The sequence below is a fragment of the Liolophura sinensis genome, chromosome 8 (assembly GCF_032854445.1).
Source record: "Liolophura sinensis isolate JHLJ2023 chromosome 8, CUHK_Ljap_v2, whole genome shotgun sequence".
Classification (NCBI taxonomy): domain Eukaryota; kingdom Metazoa; phylum Mollusca; class Polyplacophora; order Chitonida; family Chitonidae; genus Liolophura; species Liolophura sinensis.
The window spans coordinates 56,100,905-56,125,342 of NC_088302.1; the positions used below are offsets into that span (position 1 = coordinate 56,100,905).

Consider the following 24,438-nt stretch of genomic DNA (forward strand, 5'->3'; position numbering starts at 1 on the left):
CCTGCAGCGAAGGTGAACTGTTGTATTATCAACAAATAATGTTGACACTATGCCTGCAGAGAAGGTGAACTGTTGTATTATCAACAAATAATGTTGACACTATGCCAGCAGAGAAGGTGAACCGTTGTATTATCAACAAATAATACTGAAACTATGCCAGCAGAGAAGGTGAACCGTTGTATTATCAACGAATAATTCTGACACTATGCCTGCAGAGAAGGTGAACCGTTGTATTATCAACAAATAATGCTGACACTATGCCAGCAGAGAAGGTGAACCGTTGTATTATCAACGAATAATACTGAAACTATGCCAGCAGAAACGGTGAACCGTTGTATTATCAACGAATAATTCTGACACTATGCCTGCAGAGAAGGTGAACCGTTGTATTATCAACAAATAATGCTGACACTATGCCAGCAGAGAAGGTGAACCGTTGTATTATCAACGAATAATACTGAAACTATGCCAGCAGAGACGGTGAACCGTTGTATTATCAACAAATAATACTGAAACTATGCCAGCAGAGAAGGTGAACCGTTGTATTATCAACGAATAATTCTGACACTATACCTGCAGAGAAGGTGAACCGTTGTATTATCAACAAATAATGCTGACACTATGCCAGCAGAGAAGGTGAACCGTTGTATTATCAACGAATAATACTGAAACTATGCCAGCAGAGACGGTGAACCGTTGTATTATCAATGAATAATGTTGACACTATGCCTGCCGAGAAGGTGAACCGTTGTATCGAAGAATAATGCTGGCACAATGGCTGTAGACAAGGTGAACCGTTCCATTAACGAATAATACTGGCACTATGCCTGTGGAGAAGGTGAACCATAACGCTATGCCTGTAGACAAGGTGAACCTTTGTATCAACGAATAAGGCTGATATTATGCCTGTATAGTAAAGGTCAACCGTTCTGTCAACGAATAATGCTGACACGATGTTTGTAAATAAGTTCTCCTGTCAATGAATAATGATGGTACTATGTCTGTAGAGAAAGTGAACAGTTCTTCTATCGAGAAATAACACGATGTCTGTAGACAAGATGAACCGTTTTATCAACGAACAATGCTGGCGCTATGACTGTGGAGAAGGTGAATCGTGACACTATGCCTGTAGAACAAATAATGATTGCAGAAGGTGAACCATTCTCCTATCAACCAATAATGCGGCACTATGCCTGAAGAGAAGGTGAACCGTTCTCCTATCAACCAATAATGCGGCACTGTGCCTGTGGAGAAGAAAACCGTTCAATCAACGAACAAGGCTGACACTATGCCTGTGGAGGTGAGGTGTTCTATCAACGAACAAGGCTGACTCTATGCCTGTAGAGAAGATAAAGCGTTGTTGTTGTTGTTCTAAACACATTTGTACTTTACTCTTATTTGGTTCACCTGAACTAAGCGTGAATAATAATCAGTTGATCTTAAAATCTGTACATAATTTTATAAGCATATCCAATAGATTCACCATCCAAGCCCTGCAGTAATATGATTTGATTTTGATCTTTCTTTGTTCCCATCACCTTATTGTGTACCTGTATATGTCATTTGTTCTCTTTGTTTTCTGTGTTGGTGTTTATACGTTGATGTTATGTTGAGGAGATCCCTCGTGGCTATAGAGCTGTGGGAAATCCTCAATAAACAAATAAAGAATTACAATTACAATAAAGCGTTCTATCAACGAATAATGCTGACATGATGCATGTAGAGAATTAAGGTGAACTGTTCGGCTATCAACACTCAGGTGAAGACGTTTGTGTATCAGGTACTCACCTTTGACGCAGCGCGGGGGTGGGTGACTCCACTTCTCATCCTCTGTGCACACGGTGAAGGCACTGCCCGTCCGGGAGTACCCCGCCTTACACCCATAATAACACTTATCCGAAACTTCAGAGTTCCAGCGAGTACAGCGTTTGGGGAATATCAAGCCATTTTTCTGTTTAGACAGTTTGGGACATTCCTTGGCTGTGGGTTTAAACAGAAACAAAAACAAGACTCACAATATGCTGTCAAAGTTCGCTTGTACTACCCCAGACAGAATAGAAAAGATTGTCTGTACTAGTGATCTACATCAACTGATATTTGTATGTATGTATGCTAGGGTTTAACGTCGTCCTTAACAATTTTTCAGTCATACGACTATGAGGAATCATTAGGTGTGTGTACATAGACTGTGTCTTCTTGTGACAGGGCGAGTCCATGCCACCAAAGTGCTGCCGCAACTGAAGTATCATGCCGAAGACACCAGGTGTGACACCCTGCCCAGTCACAATATACTGACACCGGGCCAACCAGTCCTGTTTGATTGCTCTAACCTGTCAGTGCTGTGCGACAAGCGACCCAGCAACAAATACCATTATAAAGTCTGTGGCATTACTAGTTTTGACTAGTACGATGGCGGTCAGTTTTATGGGTTGAGGAAACCGGAATACCGTTAATAACCCACTTCCTCCATGTGTGATGCAGAAATTACACGTACAGATACGACGTACAGCTATGACGCAGAGATATGACGTACATATTATACGTACAGATCACACGTACAGATATGACGTACAAATATCACGTACAGATTACACGTACAGATATGACGCGTAGATATGACGTACAGATTACACGTACAAATATCACGTACAAATTATACCTACAGATATGTCAGACAGATACGCTGTACAGATGAGACGTACAGATATGATGTACAGATATGACGTACAGATATGATGTACAGATATGAGGTACAGATATGATGTAAAGATATGCCGTACAGATGAGACGTACAGATATGCCGTACTGATATGACGTACAGATATGATGTACAGATGTGCCGTACAGATATGACGTTAAGACGTACAGACGTACAAATCATGTTGGTGGAAGACATGAGGTAATAAAAAAGTTGGACTGCAGACACGGCCATAGACATGTCGTCTATTGGTCACAGTCCAGCGTACAAAAGTTGGACTGCAAACACGGTCATAGACATGTCGTCTATTGACCACAGTCCAGCGTACAAAAGTTGGACTGCAAACACGGCCATAGACATGTCGTCTATTGGCCACAGTCCAGCGTACAAAAGTTGGACTGCAAACACGGCCACAGACACGTTCTCTATTGACCACAGCCCTGCGTGAACGAAGTGTGAGAATGGGGGGAATCGATCCGGTTTTATAAAATGTTATTTTTACATAATTCCACTGAATTGAACTGATATGGAGTTCACATGGGCGGGGCGGGTTTCGTTCTTCTCACACTGCCTAAAGTGACGATTTATGAAATGAATCCCAAAAATCGGCCACACTTTCCAAAGATGCTTTAGGAATGAATTGCCCTCTTCTTAACGTTACCAACACGTACACCTGTCATACCTATACAGTGCTGGTTGCCATAGCAGGTCCATGAGCGCGCCTGCGTCATTACTTAGACGGCCTCGTGTACTTTAATGGTCCAGGTGGCCAGTGAACGTTTAATATATTCCTCAGGTATGAGGGTAGAGCAGAAGAATCCACAGCTATTATCTGTCAGGCCAGAGGTAGCAATTTTCCAACGGGGAGAAGGTATCTTATAGAAAGATAAAGATAGTAAGGACACCAGAAATCGAAAGTCAGAAGCCAGGCTCACCTGAACTAGGAAGTGACCTAAATATTAATGGTCTGCCGTTCGACCAGCTTCTTGGAGAGACACTGGCTCTGAACTGCTGTATAATTATACTATCAACTCATCCAAGTTAAATTAGTCACGATAATTGGACGTTATCATCGGAATAGCTGCATCGGCCTTGTCATTAATTGACTGTAAATGAGCCCAAATCGCATCCATTGTTAGCACCCAATACAACAACCTTTACACCTGCTAATGACTTTGCCCCTTCATCTTACACATCCCGCTGCATCATCTGTCAACTGGGAGATTACCTACAAGGCTTCCACCACCATCTGACAATCAGTTCGATTATCCACCTTAACCCGGCCATTATAGATTCATTACTGTATTACTGGGCGAGTCCAGATTTGATTAACACCAGTTTATTATGCGCCAATAGCCCTGTTCAGCGCTGCAACGTTACAGAAGAAAAACATGCGTTCTACTGCCTTTTGGACCTTTTGTGTAGCTCGTCTTCGAGTCTCCCATTACATGAACGTGTCTTTTCTCACCTTTCATTCCATTATTACTCAGCATTAATAATGTGGGGGAGGTTAGGACGAGTTCTTTCCCTTACATCACTGAAAGATGGTGATGGCAAAGACAAGCGGTCATACACAACTTTCAGTTGGACCTTTCTTTGACTTACGTTTATTGCTTGAATGAGGTATGAATCTAATATGGTGACAGGTGATATCTTACCGATATTTCGTGGGCTCCTGTATAAAACATGGTTATAAAGATTGATGTATTTTTTCAGTATACATTAGGAAACTAGAAATGTTTAGGACACGATACGTGTGTCTGTGTTCTTATTTCATAATGAGGGACTGGTATCACGAGCCTTTACCATGCGGTGGTAATGTCAGTCCCATGATAGGACACTTGTGCTGGTTTAATACTAGTTTCTAATGATGCCAATTTATTGCTGATTCATATTATGTGCGGGTTCAAACTCGGCCTTGGACAGAGGATTTGTACATTTCCACGCTTTCACCGATCACTGGGACTTGGTGACAATAAGCGCTTGACGGCGCTAGTGTGGCCGTTTGCACGGCCGTTTGTAAAGACGTTTGCGCAGCCGTTTGCACGGCCGTTTGTAAAGACGTTTGCGCAGCCGTTTACACGGCCGTTTGTATGGCCGTTTTTAAAGACGTTTGCACAGCCGTTTGCAAAGATGTTTGTAAAGACGTTTGTACAGCCGTTTGTAAAGCCGTTTGTAAAGATGTTTGTAAAGACGTTAACAAAGCCGTTTGTAAAGATGTTTGCACAGCCGTTTGTAAAGACGTTAGCACAGCCGTTTACAAAGCCGTTTGTACAGCCGTTGTAAAGCCGTTTGTAAAGATGTTTGTAAAGACGTTAACAAAGCCGTTTGTAAAGACGTTTGCACAGCCGTTTGTAAAGACGTTAGCACAGCCGTTTGTAAAGACGTTAACAAAGCCGTTTGTAAAGACGTTTGCACAGCCGTTTGTAAAGACGTTAGCACAGCCGTTTACAAAGCCGTTTGTAGAGCAGTTGGCGTAGGCTAACATTCCCTGAAGGCCACTTGTCTTCCAACAATATGGTCTGCTTATGGTGTGGAAAAAATTCGTAGTAATTTGCCAAAAGTTGGTGGTTTTTGTCACGCAATCCGGTTTTCTCCACTCATATTAGTGAAAAATTTCTTTAGTATGGCGTTAAACGACAATGAAATAAACAAAGAAACAAACTGTATTAATCGTATCGAATCTAGCGAAATGACGTGTACAGTAATACTGTTATATTGTAGTCGCGCAACCGAAAATGGAGTCTTCTCTGCCGACATAAAAGCTGGGGATGAATACTATACCTCTTAAATGAGAACAACTTTGTGGTAGCCTATTGCTAACAAGTCTGCTTTTATGTATCCAGGTGAAAAATTGGTCTGGTTTATAAAGAGGTGTTAAAGGCTCTATTTTCATCGTATTTCAAATATAGGATTTCATATATCGTGTATAGACTACTCAGTCAGATACATTTATTTTAGGTTTCATTACATCACTTTCACAAAGCCAGATACAACGGAATACCATGGACTTGTGTTCTTGTGTCGTGAGATGTGACTGACCTGTACAGTAGGTGTCATGAGATGTGGCTGTCCTATACAGTGAGTACCATGAAATGTGACTGTCCTATACAGTGAGTATCATGAGATGTTACTGTCCTATACAGTGAGTGTCATGAGATGTGACTGGTCTATACAGTGAGTGTCCCGAGATGTTACTGACCTATATAGTAGGTGTCATGGGATGTGACTGTCCTATACAGTGAATACGGTGAGATGTGACTGACCTATACAGTGAGTGTCGTTAAATGTGAATAACCTATACAGTGAGTGTCGTGAAATGCGACTGACGTATACAATAGGTATCATGAGATGTGAGATTTCACTGACCTATAGAGTGAATGTCGTGAGATGTGATTGACCTGTACCGGGAGTGTCGTGAGATGTGACTGATCTATACAGTGAGTGTCGTGAGACGTGACTGACCTGTACAACTAAAGTTGTGAGATGTGACTGACCTAAACAATGAGTGTCATGAGATGTGACTGACCTATACAGTCTGTGTCGTCAGATGTTACTGACCTATTCAGGGAGTGTCGTGAAATGTGACTCAACCATGCACTGTGTGTTATGAGATGTGACTTACCTAAACGGTGACTGTCATGAGATGTGACTGGCACAAACAGTAAGTATCATGAGATGTGACTGACTTATACAGTGATTGTCATGAGACGTGACTGACCTACATGTATACAGTGAGTGTAGTGAGATGTGACTGACCTATACAGTGAGTGTCGCTCCCGCTCCACTCTCCGGTAGCCAAGCAATTTCTCCTCTCGCTCCCCAGCATTTTGTAGGCGCTAGGGCAGCTGAAGTAGCAGGTAATGCCTACTTTGATCCCCGGTCCCGGGGGAGTGCTGCAACCGCTGGGGCGCATGTCTCCGAAAGTCGGGATGGCCAGAATGTAGCAGAAGCGCTCTATGGGGTGAGAAGAACAGTATAGATTAAGGTCAAGGTCACTTCTGTGTCGAGATTCAGGTGCATGTCAACAACAGGTATTTGCCATCAACAATAGGTTTGCCATCAGTCAAAAGTTGAAATACGCCTTATATGTAAAAATCAATAACTGAAATTCTAAAGATATCTTTTTTATCACAAATTCAGTTTTTTCTTTAAAAAGTTTTACAGTAATGTCTCAAATGCTGACTTAGGCCTAAGCACAAACTGGCTTTGTTAATGGGTTGTGATTAAGATTTGGAACCATCTGTGTTTCTTTATTGAACAGAGCCCGTTTTCACAAAGAGTTCCTTAAGCCTAAATAATTCTTTTGTTACTTTTCACTCTGAAAAACCTCTGAAAAAGTCTCCAGCACTGTACCAAAGTGGGTGTTAGACAACTGAGACGAGAACGGTTATAGGTGCATTTCCGCTTTACCTTCGCAAGTTTTCCGGTTGCTGGTCATGAAGAAGGAGCTCGGACACGTGCAGTAGTAGCTCCCCCTGGTGTTGACACAGATATGACTACAGCCGCCATTGTTCTGTCTGCACTCATCCGTATCTGAAAACATGAATTCATTCTGTTCACCAGGCTGCTACAGGAATGAGGTTTCGAGCAGTTTACAAAACCCTTCCCACAACAGCTACTCTGCTATAATTTGCCTACTTCCTTAAGGAAATATACATCTAGTGACAAACCTGAATTGTTATTCATAACTGGATCACTGGATATTTAGAAGAAAGAAAAAAAAAGAAAAACAACAACAACAACAAAAAAAAAAAAAACAAAAAACAAAACGCAGAAGAATGCATTCATAAATACCGGATATTTCCTTTGCTTTTGTACGGTATAGATCTACACAATGCCAATATACTCCACGACCATCCACGGGTTTCAGCCAGGTCTTCCCACGTACGACCGGAGAGGAAGCCAGCATGAGCTGGATGCTTCTGTGTCATCATGCTGCGCTAGCGTGCTAACCACTCGGCCAACGAGGCCTCACGTTCCCTTACTACACCGCAAAGTGAAGGCTTGTGCCGACGTTCATTATATACAAGGCTAGGCCTAATGGTTATCTGTACCGGGAAGTTTGTACAAACAACCGTGTTTGCAAATACAGTATACTTGTGGTCCACTGGATTCTTCGATGTAATTCATATAAATGCGAACAGTATGATTATTATGAACACATATCCGCTGAATTCAGTGGAAACTCATTGTAGATGGGTATACCATTTTGTCCAATAAATGTTCATTTTTCCTGGTAATAAAGACATGACATATCGTCATCGTGTATCTTTTCATTCACCAAGTCGACCAAACAAAAGTTACAACTCGGGTGTACAGGCACTACTTTTTTTACATCTTTTTCTTGTCGTCTGTAAATTTCAACATGGCCAACTTTCGACGTGTTTTTGGTATTGAATCGTCATCTAAATCTTCAAAAGAACACTAGCTGATGACTAAATTCCAATTAGCCGTTACAACTCTGTGGACTCTTTCGCTTGTTCAACCTTAAGTTAAACTGTCAGTTGTTTTTTGAAAGTTGCTCGGCGTGTACTCAGATTTATTCAAATGAAATTTGTCTATTTTTAGATAGTTATTCTTTCTCTAGTAAAATGTAATATTCTTTTTATAAATATTAATGTATTGAACGATACATTGTATAAAGCAAACTTTTAACATGTCTATGGTATAAAAAAGTCGTTATGTAAATAAATTTTGTCTGTACTGTATTATACTCCGCTATGTACTTGTCACTTACTGATGACGCTTTACTTGGCCTATATATATGATATCACTACTCGGTTAGGTTTATCAAACGTACAAATGAAAGTTATGCGTAAAAATCCAGAAGAGAGCGTAAGATGTATGCGAATTCTATGGCGGGCCTAAAGAATCATAAAACCAGTGTTTGGATATTCTGACACTATAAGAAGTTTGAAGTTCTTCCACTTTAAACACTCCTTTCTGTGTTGGAATAGCTCTTAGTACCCAGGAGTAAAAAGTACTCAATGGAATAGTTTCCAGTCTGTCCGGTGTTGCTTATTCAGTTTTGAGCATCCTTTTCCTTATGGGGCTAATGTGTACAAAGAGGCTTCAATGAACTCTCGGGGCGTAATTAGGCGTTGCGACATTTGCATTCCGACGGCCTGTGCCTGAGTTGAGTTACTGACTCTATATGTGATCACCTTGACACCTGAACGTCTGATAGGGATTAGCCTCGTACCCCTGTCGACACTTGCACCAGTATGCTCCCGGGGTGTTCACACATATATGCTCACACTGGCCGTTTTTATAGCTGCACTCGTCCTGATCTGTGGACATAGGCGAGATGAGGTGTTAAAGATAAAGGTGTTAATAAGTTGTTCCCTTCAGGCGTCGCATTAAATTATGAGCTTAATCACAGCCAGGTAATGCAAAAGTAGGGCATATTTTACTGTCCTCCTGGAGGCATATTTTACTATCCTTCAGGAGGCATGTTTTACTGTCCTCCGGGGCTTTCAGAACATCGTAATATCACAGCATATACCAGTAATTAATCTGTATCTTCCTTAAACATTTCCTACTTATTACATACAGACTCTAAGTTGAATTTTAAACTAACTTTATATGCTTAGTAATGTTCGCTATCCTGACTTTCCCACAGATGGGTTTGATATTAACCGATACAAACGTTACATCGGAAAGGCTGTATATGTAAGGTGTCAGTAGGCTACATACCTGGTGGAATGAGGACAGAACACTACACCATTATGCACACAGCAATCGGAGTTACGTTTATAAAGATTAACGTTCACATAATCAACCGCCAGGAAAGATAAACTGAAAACAAGAGATGGAGCTGCAAACAGATGGACCAGTACCTTTACATGTCTTCTTGTCAGACAGAAGCTCGTAGCCTTGGGGACAGCCACAGTAGGCACTGCCCACGACGTTCACACAGATGTGAGAGCACTTTAGAATGCCATCCTTACACTCATCCACGTCTACAACACAAGGAACAAGAGGAATTTCGGCAATGTTGATAGAAATCTAGCAGAGAACCCCGACAAAGTTTCCTTCGTTGAGGCAATCAGCCATTTGCCCTTCAAACACTGGCACTGATAAGATCAACCATATAGATTAACAGCTGATCTCTGTCATTTGACGGAATTAAAGGAGCCCTGGTCACGTGCCAAGATACTTACATCGTATGCCTAAGTAATGCTTGCAATTTGTTACATTATTCTATTGAAAATGCAAGTTGTCAATGGCGTCAAAGAGCGAATCTGACATTACAAGCAGAGAAAAGTTGTTATGACGTCACTGTTGAGATACATTATCTATATGGTGAAAAGTGCCAACCTTAAACTCAAATATTCCACAGCACTGAATTCAGTCAGAGATTCATGTACCTCCAGCCCCAGACAACAATTTGTGTGGGTAGTTACACAGGCAACCACTAGCGTGGGTAGTTACACAGGCAACCACTAGCGTGGGAAGTTACACAGGCAACCACTAGCGTGGGTAGTTACACAGGCAACCACTAGCGTGGGTAGTTACACAGGCAACCACTAACGTGAGTAGTTACACAGGCAACCACTAGCGTGGGTAGTTACACAGACAACAACTAGCGTGGGTTGTTACACAGACAACCGTTTGTGTGGGTAGTTACACAGACAACCATTTGTGTGGGTAGTTACACAGGCAACCACTAGCGTGGGTAGTTACACAGACAACCACTAGCGTGGGTAGTTACACAGGCAACCACTAGCGTCGGTTGTTACACAGGCAATCATTTGTGTGGGTAGTTACACGGGCAACCACTAGCGTCGGTTGTTACACGGGCAACCACTAGCGAGGGTAGTTACACAGGCAACCACTAGCGTGGGTAGTTACACAGACAACCATTTGTGTGAGTAGCTACACAGGCAACCACTAGCGTGGGTAGTTACACAGGCAACCACTAGCATAGGTTGTTACACAGGCAACCACTAGCGTGGGTAGTTACACAGGCAACCACTAGCGTCGGTTGTTACACAGGCAACCACTAGCGTGGGTAGTTACACAGGCAACCATTTGTGTGAGTAGTTACACGGGCAATCACTAGCGTGGGTAGTTACACAGGCAACCATTTGTGTGGGTAGTTACATGGGCAACCACTAGCGTGGGTAGTTACACAGGCAACCAGTAGCGTGGGTAGTTACACAGGCAACCACTAGTTTGGGTAACTCCGGTAAGGGGTCTTACCTTGACATTGGTCAGCGGTGTCCAGGTCTCCCCGAGAAGTAATTATTATAGACATACTAGGGATTCTTCACACTTCGGCCACAGACAGCCACTACTGTGAGTAGCTCCGGTAAGGGGGTCTTACCTTGACATTGGTCAGTGGTGTTCAAGTCTCCCCAAAACCCGTCATTACAGACGCACTCTCCCCGGGACACGTGCCTCGTTATTGGTGTATGGGAATACATGGGGCATTTCTTACACCTGCTTCCGGAACCATATGAGTTCTGAGGACATTCTACAAGACAAAATGGCAAAGAGTTAGCATCCCATGCACTTATATGGGTCGAGAGAACACTTTAATAGGAAAACAAAATAATTCCTATCATTTAACACATTTTTGTCCACATTCATAATTTTGACTTTATCAGCGATTAGCGTACATGTTCCCAAGTAGAAACATATACACACTACCAGTGCCATTATGTTTGCACCACTTGAAAAGAAAACGCTACTGTCATGCACCGATGGTATGGATCAGATGAACGAGAGATAATTGATCAAGAAAACCCTGCTGTAATGTATCGATGGTGTGGAACAGATGAAAGAGAGATAAGTGATAATGTTTCACTTCCGGTCATTTACTCCTAAGAAAAAGACACAAATACAAATAATACGTAGGTACATTTGAAGAAAACTGCATGCAAAGGAGAACTTAAAGAGCAAAATGGTAAATTTCTGAATAGGTCTGACAAATGATAATTTACCTTGAAAATGTATTTAAATCTGGGCTTGTCCACAGCAATATCGTTTTCAATGATCTTTTACGCCTGAGTTTAATTTACGTATGGAACATAATGGAACGGTAGTAACTGTATCTGGTTAAAGCACGTGCTTGGTCTACACAAAGTCTTTCCCCCAAATTCGAACATTCCGATGATACCAAAATGAAACTGGTACGCATGAAAACATAATGATAACAAAATGAAATTGGTACTATGATAATGACACCAAATAAAAACTGGTACCTGGGAAACTATGATAATGACACCAAATAAAAATTGGTACCTGGGAAAATATGATAATGACACCAAATAAAAATTGGTACCTGGGAAACTATGATAATGACACCAAATAAAAATGGGTACCTGGGAAACTATGATAATGACACCAAATAAAAATGGGTACCTGGGAAAGTATGATAATGACACCAAATGGAAATTGGTACCCAGGAAACTATGATAATGACACCAAATAAAAATTGGTACCCTGGAAACTATGACAATGACACCAAATAAAAATTGGTACCCTGGAAACTATGACAATGACACCAAATAAAAATTGGTACCCTGGGAACTGTGATAATGACACTAAATAGAGCTTGGTATCCAAGAAACTATGATAATGACACCAAATGGAATTTGGTACCCTCGAAAGCGTAATAAAAAACAAAAATTGTAAAACATGATAAATTTCTTTTCACCAAGATTTTAACAAAATGTGGCACTTGAAAACATTCTCGCCTACCATTTTTAATTACCTTGAAATTTTTGGAATTTGTTGACAAACAAAAGTCTAGAAAAACCAACCTTGGCAATCTCCTTGGCCTTGGAGGAAGTAGCCCGGGCGACATGCACACCGAAAGCTGCCGTGGGTGTTCACACACATGTGCTGACATATGCTGGTCATGTTTGTCTCGCATTCATCTATGTCTGCAAACAAAAGGTAAATATGTGCTTAAGCAGCATGCAAAGCCATTCCTCCGCTGGAAAAGCGTAGTACAGCCAGAACGGTTAGCAGCAGGTTTGAGCCATTGCCCCGCTGGCTAAGCGTGGTACAGCCAGAACGGTTACCATCAGATTTGAACCATTGCCCCGCTGGCTAAGTGCAGTACAGCCAAGACGGTTACCCTCCCGTTTGAGGCACTGCCCTGCTGGCTAAGCGTAGTAAAACCATAACGGTTATCCTCAGGTTTGGGCCATTGCCACATTGGCTTAGATGCATATTTGGCTCATCGACAACCTAGAAACTAGCAAAGTACACCATCTGGATACTGATTTAGTTTATTAGCATAAACAATTCACTGAAGACTGTTGATTTCTGGCTCGGTCAAAATTTCGTAATTATTTATTTTCTTTATTGGTAACATAACAAATATATAGTTCACAGCATCTATTTATTCCTTTAGCGACGTTTCGGTACAGTGTACTGTTACCTTTATCAAGCATAATGATCAATTAGTGACAGCAGTGGATATTTGGTGATTTCTGTTGCGATTATTGACCATCCATTTTCGTTGACGGCTGGTGTAAGAATGTCTGTTTTGACGCCTAGAATCCCCATGTTTCAAAGTCAATGGTTTGCTGGTTAATTGCGGCAAAGCCAGAATGGCTAACATCACGTTTCAAAGTCATTGCTCTGCTGGTTAATCGTGACAAAGCCGGAATGGCTAACATCATGTTTCAAAGTCATTGCTCTGCTAGTTAATCGTGGCAAAGCTGAAATTGCTAACATCACGTTTCAAAGTCATTGCTCTGCTGGTTAATCGTGACAAAGCTGAAATTGCTAACATCACGTTTCAAAGTCATTGCTCTGCTGGTTAATCGTCGCCAAGCCGGAATGGCTAATATCACGTTTCAAAGTCAGTCTGGTGGATAATTGTGGCAAAGCTGAAATTGCTAACATCAAAGACATTGCTCTGATGGTTAACTGGGGCAAGGCCAGAATGGTAAACATCACGTTTCAAAGTCATTGCTCTGCTGACTAAACGTGGTCAGAACCGCTATCATTGTGCACTTCATACGCCTGAGGAGAACAGGTGCACTTCATGCGCCTGAGGAGTGCAGGGGCACTTCATACGCCTGAGGAGTGCTGGTGCACTTCATATGCCTGAGGAGAGTATGGTACTTCACACGCCCGAGGAGTGCAGGGTACTTCATACGCCTGAGGAGTGCAGGGTACTAAATACGTCTGAGGAGTGCAGGGGCACTTCATACGCCTGAGGAGTACAGAGGTACTTCACACGCCTGAGGAGTGCAGGGGCACTTCATATGCCTGAGGAATGCAGGGCACTTCATATGCCTGAGGAATGCAGGAGCACTTCATATGAGTGAGGACTGTAGGGACACTTCATATGCCTGAGGAGAGCAGGTGCACGTCATGCGCCTGAGGAGTGCAGGGGGGCTTCATACGCCTGAGGACAGCAGGGGCACTTCATACGCCTGAGGAGTGCTGGGGCACTTCATGCGCCTGAGGAGTGCTGGAGCATATCTTACGACTGAGGAGAACAGGAGCGCTTGGTGCGCCCGAGGCAAGAAGTACTTCACACACCAGAGCAGGGCAAGTGTGTTTCATACGCCTAAGCAGACCAGGTGCGCTTCACACGCCTAAGGGGAGCAGGTGCACTTCATACGCCGGAGGAGAACAGGAGCATCTCATACGCCTGGGGAAAACACGAGCGCTTCATACGCCTGAGGAAAACAGAGTCCTTCATACGCCTGAAGATATATCTGTGGAGAGCTTCAACGCACCAGAGACACTTGCGAGGGCAGCCGCAACCCTTCATATACCTGTGGAGAGCAGGAGTGCTTCATACACCTGAAAAGATAGCGCTCCACAAGCCTGGAGAGAGCAGGAGTGCTTACACAGAGGCGCTTCAAAAAGGCTATGGAGAGTAAGAGAGCTGGATGAGACTGAAGAGAGCAGGAGCGCTTTGTACACCTGAAGTCTTCACAAGTTTGCAGAGAGAAGGAGCGCTTTTTTTACACCTGTGGAGTGTAGGAACGCTTCATCCGCTTGAAGACAGCAGGAGCGTTTCATACAGCTGTGGAGAGTAGGACAGCCTCACAGCCAGGGGCGCTTTATACGTCTGAGGAGAGCAGGAGTGCTTCATACGCCTGAGAACAGCCGGAGCGCTTACAGATGCCTGAGAACAGCATGAGCGCTTCATACGCAGGAAGCGTATACCTATGGAGAGCCGGAGTGCTTCAAACACCTGAGAACGGCAGGAGCGCTTCATACGCCTGAGGAGAGCAGGAGTGTTTCATACGCCTGAGAACAGCAGGAAAGCGCCACACGCCTGAGGAGAGCAGGGACGCTTTATACACCTGAAGAGAGCAAGAGTGCTTTATCTGCCCGAGAACAGCCTGAGCGCTTCATATGCCTGAGAACAGCAGGAGCGCTTCATACGCTTGAGGAAAGCAAGAGTGCTTCTTACACCTGAGAACAGCATGAGCGCTTCATAAGCAGTAAGCTTTTTGTGTTCATAAGGCGAGCAAGAGCGCTTCACACGCCTGATGAGAGCAGGGGCACTTGATACGCCTGGAGAGAGCAAGAGTGCTTCATACGCCTGAGAACAGCGGGGGCGCTTCATTAGTCTGCGGAGGGCAGAAGTGCTTCATACGCTTGAGAACAGCAGGAGCGCTTCATACCCTCTCATAGGAGAGCAGGTGAGCTTTCTACACCCGAGGAAAGCAGGAGCGCTTCATACGCCTGAGAACAGGAGTGCTTCATATGTCTGAGAACAGCGGGAGTGCTTCTCACGCCTGAGGAGAGCAGGTGAGCTTTCTACGGCTGCGGAAAGCAGGAGCGCTTCATATGCCTGAGGAGAGCAGGAGCGCTTTGTACACCTGAGGAAAGCGAGGGGCGCTTTGGACACCTGATGTAAGCAAGAGCGCTTTGTACCCCTGAGGAGAACAGGAGAGCTTCATACGCCTGAGCAGAGCATGAGAGCTTCGCACAGCTGAGGAGAGCAGATTGCTTTATACGCCTACATTCATAGGGAAAATTAGCGCTCCATATGCCTGAAGAGAGCAAGAGCACTTCATACGCCCGCTAAGCCTTAAGAACCTGGTGGATAAGTTACTACTGGAGTGGACAACACCATATGAGAACAGAAATAACAACGCCAACACATTTTTCTTAACAATCTTTATTTTTGAAAAAGGTACAGATTTGGGGTGGGGGTGGGGGGTGGGGTGGTTGTTGCATTTGAGTTTAAAGAAAATCATCGGCAGTGATGAATTAAATGAGCGAGAGAGGATGCTTTACGCGGTGTATTTACGATACTCCTGTATAGGCGAGTGAACATGTACGTGGTCTTATTTACTGAGGTCTTTTCAAACCAGTTCGATGCAGTCAAATTCCATAAAGTCTGCAATAAAAATGTATATTATATTATACACTTGAATCGACTTTGCTGCAGAAAGCGAATGAACTAAAGGTTCCAAAGGTCAACGCACACCAGATAAATATAAATATTCAAATATAAATAACTTTTCTTTATGAGACGGAAAAAAAACCTTAGGAAACAGGAGGAAAGCGAACAAAACACAGAGGAAACCAAATAAAACCACAGAGGAAACCAAACAAAAATCCAGAGGAAACCAAACAAAACCCACAGGAAACCAAACAAAAACTCTGGAGAAACCAAACAAAAAAGGAGGTGAAACCAAATTACCGATTTCGAGTCAGCAAGCTCAGAGCTGTGACTTCACATTCTGAAGGACATGGCATAAACGTAGGAAGTGATCAACGCATTTACACGGTCTACGCTCAGCAGGTGCTCGAAATGCAGTTCATAAAAGAAAGCTACAGATCAGATTCCACATGCTACTACTGTGTGTGGTTATACATAAGCCTGGGCAAAGGTCTAATCAATATACTTACTGGCTTCAGGTAGAATTATCCACTACAAGATAAAGATTAACGTTAAAATAGTTTATCAAACAAGTGTTCAACCCCAGGTGTACAGCGCATACCTCAAACGCCAATTCGGTAACTTACGCCATCAGCACTAAAAATTCCCGAATTGCAATGGACAAAACAAAATCAAGCGCATCTTTTATGAAAATGGACGAAACAGCCTGAACTCGAACTTTATCTTTAAGTCATCATAGTGAAACTAAAACTAAACCATGTACCAAGCTTCAAGTCAATACGACGAGCCGCTCTGAAAAAAAGTCTAGAAAACTGATTTGTTACGGACTGAGGGACTGACGGACGAGTTGTAAACCTACAGTATAGTACCGGTAAGGGTCTAATAACGAACTTGCCCTTCGACATATGAAATTTCACACATATATGTTTAATACTGAATAAAATTATTTCACCCAAAGGTTCTTTGGAGTGTAAAGTGTAACAAATTAGTATCGTTTGTTCGCTTGTATGTACATTTGTTTGTTTGTATGTTTGCTCGTTACGTTTGTTTGTATGTTTGTTCGTTTGTATGTTTGTATATTTGTTTGCTCAATTGTATGTTTATTTCTTTCTTTGCTCGTTTGTATATTTGTTTGTTCGTTTGTATGTTTGTTTGCTTATTTATTTATTTATCTGATTGGTGTTTTACGCCGTACTCAAGACTTTTTTTTATTTTATATGACGGTGGCCGGCATTTTGTTGAGAGCAAACTGGGCGGAACCCAGGGAAACCCACGTCGATCCGCAGGTTGCTGGAAGATGTTTGTTTGCATTTTTGTTTCACCACACTGATAAAGGATTATGGATCGCTATCAACTTTAATTTCGTCACATCTAATTATTTAAGGCCAGATTAGTTGAAGGCAATTAGCAATAACGCTGAGTATATAAATTATTTGATTATTTCTTTGGGTGAATGTACTTACCCAAACAGTTACGGCCGTCGCTGCTAAGGACAAAACCCTCATTTCTACACAAGCACGTGTACGACCCCTTGGTGTTTCTGCAGGTATCTTCACACAGCCCGGACAACTCGTAACACTCGTTAATATCTATAACATAAACAATATACAGTGACGAGTCCACAATTCAAGCAGGCACTTCACATTACCATGAATCTATTGTCACGTGTCTACAATATCACATGTCCACAATTCCAAGAACATTCAGACACTTCACATTACCCAGAACCTATTGTCATGTGTCTACAAAAACACATGTCCACAATTCCAAGGACATTCAGACACGTCACATTACCCAGAACCTATTGTCACGTGTCTACAATATAAACATGGAGACTAAAGCCAGAGAAGCGACGACAATGTCAAGAACACACAGTCATATGTCTACAATACAAATAACGTACAGTTACGCGTCCACAACACCAATAAAATACTGTTACATATCCAAAATACAAAGAAAACAGAATGTCCACAATACCAAGAACTTGTAGACCAAAATGAGTTACTTTGAACAAATACTGGAGTAAAGTCAAAAGCACACGACTGCAAAATTATCAAAGTCATATGTCCATAAAACCACGAGCATAAAATCACATTTCCACAGTGACAAGATCATACAATCACACTTCCACAGTGACAAGATCATACAATCACGCTTCCACAGTGACAAGAGCATAAAATCACACTTCCTTAGTGACAAGATCATACAATCACACCTCCACAGTGACAAGAGCATAAAATCTCATTTCCACAGTGAAAGGAGCATAAAATCACATTTCCACAGTGACAAGAGCATACAATCACATTTCCACAGTGACAAGAACATACAATCACATTTCCACAGTGACAAGAACATACAATCACATGTTCACAACAAGAAGATAAACTCACATGTTCACAATAACAAGAACATAAATTCACATGAAGTTCATAATAACAAGAGTATAAACTCACATGTTCACAATAACAAAGACGTGCAGTCACATGTCTGCAATGCCAAGAACATACAGTCACAAGTTAACAACACACAGAAACTATAGTCCTTAGTATCAAGAACACAGGCCTATAGTGTTGATAAAAATTATATGTATACCTTTCTTTTTGATTGAAATATAACGATTCGCTGTTGGGAAAAATAAACCCTCTTGGGGTCTAGTTCTGTTATCTCCATTTGGTACATGTCAGTTTTTAAAGAACGGGAAGGAAAAAAATAAAACCTCCTCGCACCTTCGCACGATCTTCTGTCGGAGTTGAGTCTGTATCCGGCCACGGTGCATTCACAGTGAAATGATCCAGCGATATTCAGACATCTATCCTCACAGCCTCCATTCTGCACACTACATTCATCAATATCTACAACAACAACATGCCTTAAGAAGTACACGCTGTTTCGTGCAGAAATCGAAGAGTGGAACTGACAGATTTACTGCGATACAAAATACGGTTTTACGCAGGAGTGTAAAAAAGTTCTTAAGACACGATTTACAGTGATTTACAGAAACATGACAAAAAACTGGTATCGTGGCGGGTTATGTAGTCTGGCAAACAATCAGGCAGCAGAGCTTTTGAAACGTTTGAAGACAACAGCATGAAGACGTCAGGGAATACATGTGTCATGCGCTCACACGTCTTCCCGTTCGGCATCATCAGGAAATTTACGGGCGTAAAACAATAAGCCAGTCAGAATTCTCCATTTCCTTTATCGCGGTGCTTTTAAACGGTCCTGTTGTAAGATTGATCGCACATAATGTTTTCCGCCGCTGCAGCAAGTCATGACGGAAAACGGTCCAGCTGGTTTTAATACCTGTACAGTTTTTTCCGTCACTGGCGAGGGAATATCCCAGGGAACAGTTACAATGCGCAGATCCCTCTGTGTTAATACAGATGTCTGCGCAGCGGAAATTCACCTCCAGGCATTCGTTAATATCTGTGAGGGAATAACAGGCAGAACTATTAAACTGCAACTATCACACGCACCTAAAAAGCGAAATACATGTCTGGCTGATTGTATATATCAAAAACTTAAAACAAGAGAAACAATACATATTATTAATACACTCATTAAAAGGTCATCTATAACCCTCTTCCTGTACACCTGTAGTTTTATTCATACATTACAACAGCGCAACAAACCTTTAGAAGTGAAAATGACAAGGCCCGTTCTGCAGGATGCCGGCCATCTTGCTATTTTACGCCTACACACTTAAACTTTTCTGAAATGCTGATTGACATCAGCTATCACATGTCTACTTCGACCTGCACCAGACGTGTTTCAACGAAGAAATCGAGGAAGCAGTCGGGCAAAAAGTGAACTGAACACACTTTGAAAGCTTGTATGGGGTAAAATCCGTCCTGTCCAAACTGTTGAGGTATGGTCATGAACTTGGTCTGATTGGTAAGGGATCACCTACCTTGACACTTCTGACCATCCTCGGCCAGTACAAAGCCCGGCTGTCCACACTTACACCGCCGAGTACCATTCATATTGATACACAGGTCCTCACAACCACCATTGTCTACCTTACATTCATCCAAATCTGGGGATATACAGAATGTAGGCTGATAATTTGATCATCTTATGTAAATCAATCGCTGTGAAGGAAGAACCTCCGACACCGACAATGACATGTGTTGTACCCGTCCATATGTTACATGTTAAAGTGTATCCAATTCGAAAGGAAGTATCTAAATTATCAATTCATTAAAGAAAAACAACAGGTTTTCTATTACAAAAAATATAAACTTCAAAAAATGTGTCCCCTGTTTATAAAAGAGAACGGGTATATTCAGGATTTTTTTAAAGGGATGAGTAGATGAGTGAAGCGGTTTGTGGCAGGGATGATGGTCCTGTCGCCATCAAACGTATCCACATTTAGAAAAGTCCTACAACAGTTAGTCGAAAGAAACAACACAATTTCTCAGGAAGATCAAGATCTCTAACGTATTATACATTGCATATATTTATTTATTATATAGGTGTTTTACGCCGTACTCTAGAATGTTTCTCATCCGACGGCGACCAGCACTATGGTATAAGGAAAACCACGACCATCCGCAAGTTGCCGGTAGATCTCCAGCATGAGCTGGACTTCAACTCAAAGCGACCTCATTGGTGAGAGGCTTCTGCGTCAACGCGCCAAGCTGGCGTGCTAACAACCTCGGTCACGGAGGACCCCTAATACATTGTAAGGAACAGAGTGTAACAAGAGAGACAAGATAAGTGAGGCTTACCATCACAATTCTTCCCGTCTTCCGTTAGTTCATAGCCTGACGGGCAAGTGCAGTGAGCACTTCCGGGGGTATTCTCACAACCAAATTCACAACCAAAGTTTGCGTTCTGACATTCGTCAATATCTACAGGAAAAGATGCACAAAACAGATTAACAGGAGAAAGACAATTCACGATATTTCCGAACAAACAGATTAAATGTATCGCCAGCATAATAAAGGTCTAAAATACTGAGGATACCTGTAAATTTCAATCGGTATTTAAAGGAAGACTGGATTGGAGAAATAAAATGATAACGCCACAGTGTCTGAACTTCACAGATTCCTTTAACTTCAAGTATATTTGAGGCGTATAAGATCGTATAAAAAAACCCCAAACTTTCAACATAACGAGTTAAGCAATACTTAAAATAATGAAAAAAATATCACATTTGCCGCTACTCTTGGTACAATCCCCACCTAACTAAACTCTTACCATTTAATTTTAGATGAATTTCCAGTGTATTTACCTTGACAGTCAACGTCTATAGCCGGAATACCACGAAAGCCAGCATCACATTTACAACTTCGTTTGAATTTTCTCCCTAGTCCATTAGTGTGGGAATTGACTGGACAGTTTACACACTTTCCGGTGCGTCTTCGGCCACGGTAATACGTGTTCCTAGGGCAAGCTGCAGGAAATACAGTGGAAAGCATTAACAAACTGGTACATGTAAGCGGAGGCCAATCTCTGGGGGTGCCACGCTGGTAAGCCATGTTTACGATGCCACTTTTGTATGTAGCCAATGAAAATGACCGCAGATGTCATAATCTGGTCGATTATTAAGACAGAACAGGCAAACGTGCCGCACGAGCAGCTAAAGGAAACACGGAGAGAACGACTATCATCTGATCTACAAATCTGATATTATGTCTCTGCTGATCACCAACATCTAACTGCCACCGGACGATTTTGGTTCACTAGTGATAAGCATTGTTTGCTTTGGTTTATCATGGCTTTCAACAGTATCTCACGGCCCTGTCCCATTATGTGCCTATGTCCATGGTGTTCATAGTGCTGTCTTAGCGAAGCGTCATGAGGAAGGCCTTATATTACTCAGTCACAGTACATTAGTAACAATACCGATATAGTGATGGTCCACTGGAGCACTATACCAAAGACACACTACTCAGTCAATGTGTACTGGTAATAGGCCGGTACTAATGCCGATAAACAAGTAGCGCTAGCACACAGGAACGTCATCCTCAAGGCACCGCACATGACGCCCTAACCATTCACTGTATACTGGTAACATGCCAGTCCCAATGACGATAAAGTGGTGCCTCACATGAACGTCATATCAACGACACCGCACACCACACCTACCCAGTCACTGTACCCTGGTGACAAGCCAGTCAAAATGCTGACATAGTGCTGCCTCACAGAAACGTTATACCGAAAACACCGCACATGACACCTACCCCGTCACCTTATATAGGTAACAGGTCGGTCCCAATGTCGATATACTACTGCCTCACAGAAACGTCATATCGAAAACACCGCACATGACACCTAATTTGTCACCTTATACTGGTAACAGGCCGGTCCCAATGCCGATACAGTGCTCCCTCACAGAAACGTCATATCGAAAACACAACACATGACACCTACCCAGTCACCTTATACTGGTAACAGGTCGGTCCCAATGCCGATACAGTGCTCCCTCACAGAAACGTCATATCGAAAACACAACACATGACACCTACCCAGTCACCTTATACTGGTAACAGGTCGGTCCCAATGCCAATACACTGCTGCCTCACAGGAACGTCATACCAAAAACACCGCACATGACACCTACCTAGTCACCTAATACTTTTAACTGGCCGGTCCCAATGCCGATATAGTACTGCCTCACAAGAACGTCATATCGAAGACACCGCATAGGACACCTATCCAGTGACATTATAATGATAACAGGCCCTCGAGTACTAAAAAACAACAGTATTCCTGTATTTTTGAGCAAACTTGTAACCTATTGTTCATTCCTGTTTTTGCCACCAGATAGTAACCTTCTGTTCATTTCTGTCTTTGCCAGTAAACTAGTAACCTATTCTTCATTTCTATCTTTTCGAGTAAACTAGTAACCTATTGTTAATTCGTGTCTTAGTCAGTAGCTATTAACCTATTGTTCATTCGTGTCTTTGCCAGCAAACATATAACCTATTGTTCATTCATGTCTTAGTCAGCAGCTAGTAACCTATTATTCATTCTTGTCTTTGCCAGCAAACTTATAACCTATTGTTAATTCCTGTCTTAGTCAGCAGCTAGTAACCTACTGTTTATCCTGTCTTCGTCAGCTGCTAGTAACCTATTATTCATTCTTGTCTTTGCCAGCAAACTTATAACCTATTGTTAATTCCTGTCTTAGTCAGCAGGTAGTAACCTACTGTTTATTCCTGTCTTAGTCAGCAGGTAGTAACCTACTGTTTATTCCTGTCTTCGTCAGAAGCTAGTAACCTATTATTCATTCCTGTTTTTGCCAACAAACTTACAACCTATTGTTAATTCCTGTCTTAGTCAGCAGGTAGTAACCTATTGTTAATTCCTGTCTTAGTCAGCAGGTAGTAACCTACTGTTCATTCCTGTCTTCCTGTTCCTGTAAAGTCAGCAGTCTAAGCTAGTTGGAGTGAAAATAGATTCCTGTATATAATGACGGGATTACTTACATTTGCAAGACTTTCCATCTTGACTTACAATATAACCTCGTTTTAAACATACACAGCGGAATGAGCCAATCCTGTTCAAGCATCGGTCTTGACAACCACCATTGTTTTCCAGGCACTCATTGACATCTGAAAGAGACAATTTATTTATTTGATTGGTGCCGTACTCAAGAATATTTCACTTATACGACGGCGGCCAGCATTATGGTGGGTGGAAACCGGGCAGAGCCCGGGGGAAACCCACGACCATCCGCAGGTTGCTGTCAGACCTTCCCACTTACAGCCGGAGAGGAAGCCAGGAAAGAGATATTAGCAATACGTTAGACAATCCAGCGCTTACGCTACTTATTTTTGAACAGCGCTTTTTTTTGTAGAAAATTGGTACGACCAGGGGTTTTTTTTACCTACGGCTACGAATGATGCTAAGAGACCCGCGGAACAGTGAAAATGGTTATCTGAAGGCAAGATGGCATTTCGGTCCCAAAAGTGCCTTCTTATTCGTATTTTTTAAAAGGTTTTCTCCGAACCAGAGTAAAAACAAAGTTCTAATAAATATATATTTAGTTCTAAATAAAACGTTTTACAATTCCGTTAAGGAGTGATTTACACGTCAACGCCATACCCAAACCTATTTCAGGTAAATATGGATGGTCAGCTTTATGAGGAGATGACAGCAGGTAAATATGGATGGTCAGGTTTATGAGGAGATGGCAGCAGGTAAATATGGATGGTTAGGTTTATGAGGAGATGGCAGCAGGTAAATATGGATGGCCAGGTTTATGCGGAGATGACAGTAGGTAAATATGGATGGTCAGGTTTATGAGGAGATGACAGCAGGTAAATATGGATGGTCAGCTTTATGAGGAGATGGCAGCAGGTAAATATGGATGGTCAGGTTTATGAGGAGATGACAGCAGGTAAATATGGATGGTCAGGTTTATAAGGAGATGACAGCAGGTAAATAT

The 24,438-nt window shown here is 42.3% G+C and overlaps 1 protein-coding gene across 1 annotated transcript in view; it reads right to left on the reverse strand.

The window, feature by feature from the left end:
- Positions 1-1,025: 1,025 nt before the first annotated feature.
- LOC135473700 (fibrillin-1-like) overlaps positions 1,026-24,438 on the reverse strand; it is a 116,403-nt gene continuing 92,990 nt past the window's right edge. Inside the window, exons 11-23 of the mRNA XM_064753565.1 lie at positions 23,477-23,602; positions 21,277-21,438; positions 20,771-20,893; positions 19,951-20,076; positions 19,344-19,466; positions 18,767-18,892; positions 17,504-17,629; positions 9,541-9,663; positions 8,866-8,991; positions 7,112-7,234; positions 6,458-6,655; positions 1,789-1,980; positions 1,026-1,126 (exon numbers count right to left, since the gene is read on the reverse strand). Coding sequence (XP_064609635.1) covers positions 1,026-1,126; positions 1,789-1,980; positions 6,458-6,655; positions 7,112-7,234; positions 8,866-8,991; positions 9,541-9,663; positions 17,504-17,629; positions 18,767-18,892; positions 19,344-19,466; positions 19,951-20,076; positions 20,771-20,893; positions 21,277-21,438; positions 23,477-23,602 — 1,775 coding nt within the window. The remainder of the gene's footprint in view (positions 1,127-1,788; positions 1,981-6,457; positions 6,656-7,111; positions 7,235-8,865; positions 8,992-9,540; positions 9,664-17,503; positions 17,630-18,766; positions 18,893-19,343; positions 19,467-19,950; positions 20,077-20,770; positions 20,894-21,276; positions 21,439-23,476; positions 23,603-24,438) is intronic.